Below are 8,636 nucleotides of genomic sequence, written 5' to 3'. Positions count from 1 at the left end.
TGGCTCAGTTGTTAAGCATCTGCCTTCAGCTCAGGGCGTGATCCCAGAGTCCTGGGATCCAGCCCCACATCAGGCTCCTCTGATGGGAGCCTGCTTCTTCCTCTCCCACTCCCCCTGCTTGTGTTCCCTCTCTTGCTGGCTTTCTCTCTCTCTGTCAAATAAATAAATAAAATCTTAAAAAAAAAAGAAAACATATTCTTTTTAATATTACTTAAGTATTCTAAGAACACAGGTAATCTACATTCTTATTCACCTTTCCTTACATTTTTTGCTGGCTAGAAAAGAACACTTGCTCATGACAGAAAACATGGGAAGTATAGAAATGCATGGAGAGAAACAAAAATTACTCGACTTCTTTTTGATACACCGTGGAAAAAAAAGTAAAGTCCCCGAAGTCTTTACATTTTAAAACACCGATTTAGTGGTAATCTTTCCATTAAAGAAGTGAGTTTTCCTGTATGGGCTTAAAAAAAAAAAAAAAACTCCTTGGGCGTTCTTACAAAACCTAGCTTCTATCTTATGCTAACTCCACGCTGTGCAGTTTAGAGCCACCATGGACCGCCTCCCAGGTCCTAGAAACCTGTCCCTGAGAACCATTTAGGGACTTTGCTCTTCCCACTCCTGGACCGCTGACCACTTCATCAAACCTCCGCGCGAGGGCGCCCTTCCCGCCGCCCGCCAGTGACGCGCAGAGCCGTGAGCGCGGCCAGCGTGGCCATTACAGCCGAGCCGCACCCCGAGCCCATCTCGCCTTATTAAATTATGGAAATCGGTAAAGATGGACAGCCCCATCGTCTGTCCTCACACCCTCAGAGAACATTCCCAGGTTCCAGGAAATTCTTCCGGCCATCCCCGCGGGAACCGGAAGTGGCTTCTCCCTCGCCAGCGCGCTTGGCGGTTGCATCACCCGCCTAGCAAGGGGGGGGCGGGGGGCTTCTTTTGGGGCTGCCCTCAGCGTTGCCTGCACAAAAATCCATCGGGTTTGTAACGAATGGATTCCGAAATATTGCTTCATGTTTTTTAGTGAGTCTTCCAGCAGGCACTGTGTAAACCCAAGCGGAGAGAAGTCCATGCAGCGAGGCCCCTGCTGTACCGGCCGTCCTCCTTTCCCAGGCGTGGGCCCTAGTCGGCCTTCCCGCCTCCGCTTCCCCGCCGCGCAAGGGGACCTGCGTTCGGTCAGGCAGCAGTTGGGGCGACTTCCTTCCTCTCGGAGCAAGATGGCGGGGGGTGAGGCTGGAGTGACTCTGGGGCAGCCGCATCTTTCTCGCCAGGATCTCGCCACTTTGGTAAGGTTTCGTTCTGCAAGGATTCGGAGCGAACTCAGAAGTGGATGATCGAGCCTCCCGAGAGGAGTTGAGACGAGGCAGTGCCAGGTTGTCGGGAGCATGTGTTAGGAGGGAGACTCGTGCCGCCGCCAGCACCTCGGCAAGTCCGCGAGCTGTGCGTGGGGCAGTGAGGTTGTGGGACCTCAAGCCCCCGAAGGATTAGGCTGGAAAGTCATGGTGTTAAACGTTACTAAGGCTTTTGCTTCTAAAGGTCTGGGAAAGGACTATCTACATCGTCCTTGGTGCTAATGCTGTCAAGGTTGGCGGGGTGGGGGGAGGGTCTCGGGCTTTCACATCTCCCATAGTGAGTGAAGGTGTAGTCTTCTGTAACGATGAAGGACTTTTAGGGCTTCCCAGTCATCAGAGTACAATATTGCTTTTGCAGGAGAAGTGCTTTAGAAGTAGAGGAGAGCTGTTCACATGGTGGCAAGCTGTGGGTAGCAAATATAAAGTCAAAGTTGTGATTTGTCTTACGTTCAGCGATTTAAAATAAAAATGGTTTTATTTCAGGATGTTACCAAGTTGACGCCACTTTCACACGAAGTTATCAGCAGACAAGCCACAATTAATATAGGTAAGATAAGAATAACTTGGTGACCTGACTTGATCTCGACAAGTAATTTTAACTTCTCCCTTTGTGTGATTACCTGAATTTTATGAGGACGCCGACATTCAGGAAATAGACTTTGAGCCTCTGTGAGTACAGCACTGCCGGATTTTGTGGGAAGCATATATTGCTCATGCCTAGCTCATGTCTAAGTGAGAAGAAAAGATACGTACATAGGAAAAATTTAGTAGCATTAGGCAAGATGTAGTCATATGTAGCAGAAGAGGTGAAAATGTGGTGGTACTTGCCACACAGGGTTATTTCAAGGGCATACTTTTCGAAAGTTTTATTTGGTATATAAGTGATTATTAAGTAGAAGGGTTTTTTCCCCCCGTAATTGCCATCTAGAACTTTGGAGGAGAAGGTATGTTGACTGAGTGTAAATTTAGGGTATTTGACAGCCTGTACAAGCGGCATAATTAAATCTAGCTAAAAGTAAAGCTCTACCATCAGGTTATTAAGAAGTCATAAGATACATGCTACCCTTGATAGCATTACCATAATTAAACCTGAGTTATTTTCCTGTTTTTATGGATTCTTTTTGGTTGTGTCAGGACTCATTCCTGTTTACTTCACTCTAGTTATGCTGGAAATTTCCTTAGTATCTAGAATTTTATCATCTTCTTCTTGAGTGTTTATTTTAAATGAAGGCAGTCTTTTATGTGATTAGAAACATAGGATGAATAGCTTTTACTATACTGAGTGTAGGTTTTTTTTTTTTTTTTTTTTATTTTTATTTATTTGACTGAGAGAGGGAACACAACAAGCAGGGGGAGTGGGAGAGGAAGAAGCAGGCTCCCAGCGGAGCAGAGAGCCCATCTTGGGACTCGATCCCAGGACCCTGGGACCACGCCCTGGGCCGAAGGCAGGGGCTTAACGACTGAGCCACCCAGGCGCCCCTTGAGTGTAGTTTTGGAATGGGATTGTCATTACATGGAAAGTTCCATTCGGTCCTGTATTAGAATAAGGTTTTGATAGGAAAGAATATGAAGGAGGAAAAATTGAAGTCATTGTTGGTTTTATGCTGATATTTATCTTGAGTTTTAGCTTTGGGTTTTCTTCTCCAGTGCTTTTTGAAATAGTATTTGGTGTAATTGAATGCATATGAATTAATTTCTTAAACTTTGTCTATAGGTACAATTGGTCATGTAGCTCATGGGAAATCCACAGTTGTAAAAGCTATTTCTGGAGTTCACACTGTCAGGTTCAAAAATGAACTAGAAAGAAACATTACAATCAAGCTTGGATATGCTAATGCTAAGGTGAGCTTGTACTGTGGAACTAGAAATAACTTCGATTGTTGAATGTGCAGACAACAAATTCAAATCTTTTTTCCATTGGAATTTTTAGATTTATAAACTTGACGACCCAAGTTGTCCTCGGCCAGAATGTTATAGATCCTGTGGAAGTAGTACACCAGATGAGTTTCCTACAGACATTCCAGGGACCAAAGGGAATTTCAAATTAGTCAGGTGACCTCTTTCAAAAAACACTTTATACTTCATATTCTATTGCCTTGTGATTGTGCTTTTTGAAATATTTAACTGAGAAATTATGAAACTAATTATTGAATGTTTTTTCTATTAATGTTCTTACTGTCTATAATGACAGTAATTTGAAAAGTCAAGTATTTCAGCCTCAATTTAGATACTTCCATGCAAGTTCTCCAAAGGAAAGGTATCATGTAAGCAGATGGAATACAGGGAAACACAGCTCATTGGACATAGGAGAAGCTTTTTGCCGGGCTTCCGACATTTTTTTTTTTTTTTTTAAAGATTTTATTTATTTATTTGACAGAGACAGCCAGTGAGAGAGGGAACACAAGCAGGGGGAGCGGGAGAGGAAGAAGCAGGCTCATAGCAGAGGAGCCTGATGTGGGGCTCGATCCCAGAACACCGGGATCACGCCCTGAGCCAAAGGCAGACGCTTAATGACTGCGCCACCCAGGTGCCCCTCCGACATTTCTTTTAAACAATGTTGTTTCTGTTTTTTAGATAGGAGGTGAACAAACCCATTCTTAATTACCTCTCTTCAGTACATGGGCTTGTTACCCATCTAGTTTCTGAATGTGATTCATATCCTGGTTCTTTATCAGAGGATACAGACGACTTCTACCTAGTGATGTTAATGGGGTTGGGGATGGCCCACAAGGAAATTTTACATTGGAGCAAGGCTAGGACTGGGGAGAGGTGAGTGAGGCCCTTGCCTTGGGCCCAGAATGTAGAGGGGGAAATCCTAAAGAAGAAAAAAAAAAAAACACAAAACTTCAGTGATCAGGATAAACAGTATTTTGAGGCAGTGCTTTTTGAAATTGATGCAAAGAAATCTTAATAGAATATCATTTGTTTAAAGACAACTCAAAATTACAGATTTTTTTTCCTCTTCAGTATCACTTTTTATTTTTGGTTCAGCATGGCATTATTAGTTACCTTTGATATTTTGTGCATCATGAATTTTTTTGCATTAATTTTCTTAAAAATCTTAAGTATTATTTATCTTGATTAGTGAGTTTTTTGGCACTCCCTTAAATTTTGCACCTGAGGCAAATATCTCACTCAGCCTCACCCTAGTTCTGGTCCTCATCAGAGATCAACAAACTTTTTTTTATAAGTGGCCAGATTGTAAATATTTACGGCTTTGCAGGCTATAGGTTCTCTGGGAAGAGGCTACTCATCTCTGCTCTTGTGTTACGAAAGCAGATGCAAATAATAGGTGCTTGAGTGGATATGGGCCAGATTTGGCCTAAGGGCCTTAGTTTGCTAACCCCTGTTTTAGATCATGACAATGTGAGTATACGCTTTTTTTTATTATAATAATATTTTTTTATTATATTGTGTTAGTCACCATACAGTACATCCCTGGTTTTTGATGTAGAGTTCCATGATTCATTAGTTGCATATAACACCCAGTGCACCATGCAATACGTGCCCTCCTTACTACCCATCACCAGCCTATCCCATTCCCCCACCCACACTCCCCTCTGAAGCCCTCAGTTTGTTTCTCAGGAGTCTGAGTATACACTTTTTAAAACTAGTGATTCTCAGTAAGTAGCAGTTTTGCTAAAATAGTACTGCCATCTCTACTTCAGATTGGCAGTTCCAGCTTTTCAAGGTGCTGGAGGAATTTTTGGCAAATTATTTTTTCGGATGGCAGTGCCCATTCTGTTAACACTGTTTTAGCTTTCAAATTGATGACGTTTCCGGTATATATTTCATACCATACCATATTCATTTTGATTGGATTTGGGAATTTCTGTCTGTTGAAATATGGATTGATTTTAGGACTGATTGTCATTTCTTAATTGTTAGACATGTTTCCTTTGTTGACTGTCCTGGCCATGATATTTTGATGGCTACTATGCTAAACGGTGCAGCAGTGATGGATGCAGCTCTTCTGTTGATAGGTAAATATATCAGAATTTGTTTCGACAAATCAGTGTGGAGCAAATCCAAGATGGAATATTTAAAGGGGAACTAAGGCCATTAAGGGCCATATCCATTACCTAAGAGTGACACAAATGGGAGCTAACATGTCTTCCAGGATGACATCTGTGCCTACTAGCTATCACACAATACTAAACAAGATAGATGTGGGACTGATAGAATTCTTAGGTTAGTATATATTTTTAAATTAAAGTCAGTAGTGCATTTTTCCCACCTGGATCACACGAGGTGATTTATTATTTTAGTTTTTAATTTGTGTGTAAGTGTACATCTATTCAGTGCTGCAGTTGTTGATGTATAGTGGTTTTATTTAGATGCAAATCTTATTCATAGTGAGTGCTGAAGTGTAGACCTAATTGGGGTTTTCAAAGCTAGGGTTGTGATACCTTCCTTATGTGAGCTGTCAAGAGATTTCATTGCTATGGGACATAATTTTTATTTTTATTTTTTCAAAGATTTTATTTGCGATTGAGAGACAGAGATAGTGACAGAAAGAGAGAGCAAGAGCGGGGAGGAGAGGGAGAAGGAGGCTCCCCGCTGAGCAGGGAGCCTGATGTGGGGCTCAGTCCTAGGACCCTGGAATCATGACCTGAGCCAAAGGCAGACACTTAATCTATGGGACATAATTTTTTTAAAGGATGCCAAGTAGATACAATACAGGACAGCTCAACATCACTGCTTGGGGAAGGTGATTGTTGGAGTGCCCAACAAAACATGCCAATTTCTTTATGATACACTGTTGGTTATATATGCATTTAGTGTTTTTATCTCCCTTTGTTAGTGAGTACCCTTTGGTAGTAGTTACTGGTAGTAACTGGGCCAAAACATCTCTAAGACTGGATAGAGCCAGAGGGCTGTACCTTATACCTAAGCAAAGGCTAAGAGCCAACCCTGGGATGCCAAACTTGTTGATTCCAAGCTTCTTGCATAGCACCAGGGATGAAAGCTAAATGATCCGGAGGCTCTAGTGAACACAGGCACAGAGGGTGAAGTGGGGTGAAAGGTGGACACTTAGCAGTGATATCCAGGACTTCTGCCTGGAGTAAGGCTAGGACATGGAAAAGTTCTTTTATTAGATGCCAAGTAAATTAGTTTGGGTAGAAAAAGACACATAAAATAAAATTTACCATTATAACATTAAAGTGTACAACTCAGTGACATTAAGTACATTCACAGTGTTCTACAAACATCACCATTTTCTAGTTCCAGAACATTTTCATTGCCCCAAAAGGATACCCCATGCCCATTAAGCAGTCACTCTGTGCCATACCTTCCCCCCAGTTCCTGGAAACCACTAATCTGCTTTCTGTCCCTATAGATTTGCCTATTCTGGGTATTTCCAGTTAATTCTCATGAATCTGTTTTATTCTTCCTCATCTAGCTGGTAATGAGTCTTGTCCTCAACCTCAGACTTCGGAACACCTGGCTGCTATAGAAATCATGAAACTGAAGCATATTTTGATTCTACAAAATAAAATTGATTTGGTAAAAGAAAGTCAGGCTAAAGAACAGTATGAACAGATCCTTGCGTTTGTACAAGGTAAGAAGCCATAATCGCTAATAAATCTATGAATCACTTTGAAAGGTATTTAATCCAGATACCAGATGTTAAATTTAACTTTTACTATAATAGACTATCTGAAATAGATAAATTTATGTGTCTTGATATCTTATTTCTCTACCTACTACTTGTTAGCCACCTGATACAGTTAGTGAAATCTATGTTTGTGAATTTGATAAACTAAAGAACATATATTTTTTCATCCATGTATATCTAAAATATTTTCTTATTGAAGTATAGTTGACATACTGTTAACATTAGTTTCAAGTGTACAACGTAGTGATTCGACAGTTCTGATAATTCTATACATTATGCAGTGTTCCTGACAGTAAATGTAGTTACCGTCTGTTACCACACAAAGTTGTTAAAATATTATTGTCTATATTCAGTATCCTATACATTTCATCCCAGTGACTTATTTTATAATTGGAAGTTTAAACTGAAGTAGATTTTTGCTGGCTGAAAGTTAGAACTGAAGTTGTATTCTGGAAATTATGAGTCGGTTTAGAAAAAAAAAGTCCTCCTTAATGAATAAAAGCTTTTTTTGTTTTAAACTTAAGTCTTAACACTATTCTTACCAAGTACTTTGATCATTGAAACTGACAATGATATATTTAATCATAGTGTTCATTTCTCTGTTGCATAGGGTTTTTCATTTCAGGGAAGACATGATGCTTGTTATTGTTGACAATTCTCTCTCACCTTTGTTGAAAGGGTTGACTCCCATGAACCTAGTTCTGGCGCATTGAAAAGGAATAAGTCATTTTGATTAAAATCTAATTATGTTTGGTCCATTTCTTTGACCAACCTGTTTGACATATAATTAATAAGGAGCAAATACTTTATGAGCCAGTAGTCTTTGATTAGCAAAGAGTCTGTAATTTTACCTTGACATTTATTGAGAGGTTAATTACATGTTACTAGAAATCTTTAAACTAGTAACGTGCTTTTTCCCAGGAGTGTTAGTATTTTATTTCCTTTAGACAGTATTATCATTTTAGTATAGTAAATATGTGTAAATATATTTTAACAGTTTTTTTCCTTAAAGGGACTAGTATTCATTTTCAGGAGTAAAGCAAATAGAATACTGCCACCTTTCTAAACAGAATTATCACTTTGCGCCTGTTGCTGGCATTTGTGTGAGGATGTTTAGGCATCTATTTTAGTTTTTGTTTTTGTTTTAAGATTTATTTATTTTAGGGAAGTGGAGGCAGAAGAAGAGGGAGAGGGAGAATCTCAAGCAGACACTGCTGAGCACAGAACCTGACATGGGGCTCGATCTCACGACTCCAAGATCATGACCTGAGCTGAAACAAGAGCCAGAGGCTCAACTGACTGAGCCACCCAGGCGCCCCTTGGCATCATAGATCAAGTTCTGTAAAACTAAAGAATCTTAATCTTTCTGAATTTTGAATAGGTACAGTAGCAGAAGGAGCTCCTATTATTCCAATTTCTGCTCAGCTGAAATACAATATTGAAGTTGTTTGTGAGTACATAGTGAAGAAAATTCCAGTACCCCCACGAGACTTTACTTCAGAACCCCGACTTATTGGTAAGTGATAGTATTTGTCTTTAACTCTCAATTTGATCTTTTTCACACTGGTGATTCCCCTTGAAGGGTTTTTATTATACTTTCTCTTTCTGCAGAGATAATAATCTTCATACAGCTTTTTTTTTTTTTTTTTTTTTTTTTTTTTTTT

General features: G+C 40.2%; 1 protein-coding gene across 1 annotated transcript in view; it reads left to right on the top strand.

The window, feature by feature from the left end:
- The first annotated feature begins 1,134 nt into the window (after positions 1-1,134).
- Positions 1,135-8,636, top strand: part of EIF2S3 (eukaryotic translation initiation factor 2 subunit gamma) — a 17,039-nt gene continuing 9,537 nt past the window's right edge. The window contains exons 1-7 of the mRNA XM_008696443.2: positions 1,135-1,286; positions 1,836-1,899; positions 3,067-3,194; positions 3,283-3,404; positions 5,241-5,335; positions 6,757-6,915; positions 8,354-8,488. Coding sequence (XP_008694665.2) covers positions 1,218-1,286; positions 1,836-1,899; positions 3,067-3,194; positions 3,283-3,404; positions 5,241-5,335; positions 6,757-6,915; positions 8,354-8,488 — 772 coding nt within the window. The 5' untranslated portion in view covers positions 1,135-1,217. The remainder of the gene's footprint in view (positions 1,287-1,835; positions 1,900-3,066; positions 3,195-3,282; positions 3,405-5,240; positions 5,336-6,756; positions 6,916-8,353; positions 8,489-8,636) is intronic.

Source organism: Ursus maritimus (assembly GCF_017311325.1).
Source record: "Ursus maritimus isolate PB19 chromosome X unlocalized genomic scaffold, ASM1731132v1 scaffold_X1, whole genome shotgun sequence".
Lineage (NCBI taxonomy): Eukaryota > Metazoa > Chordata > Mammalia > Carnivora > Ursidae > Ursus > Ursus maritimus.
This window is presented reverse-complemented; position numbering and strand designations above follow the sequence as displayed.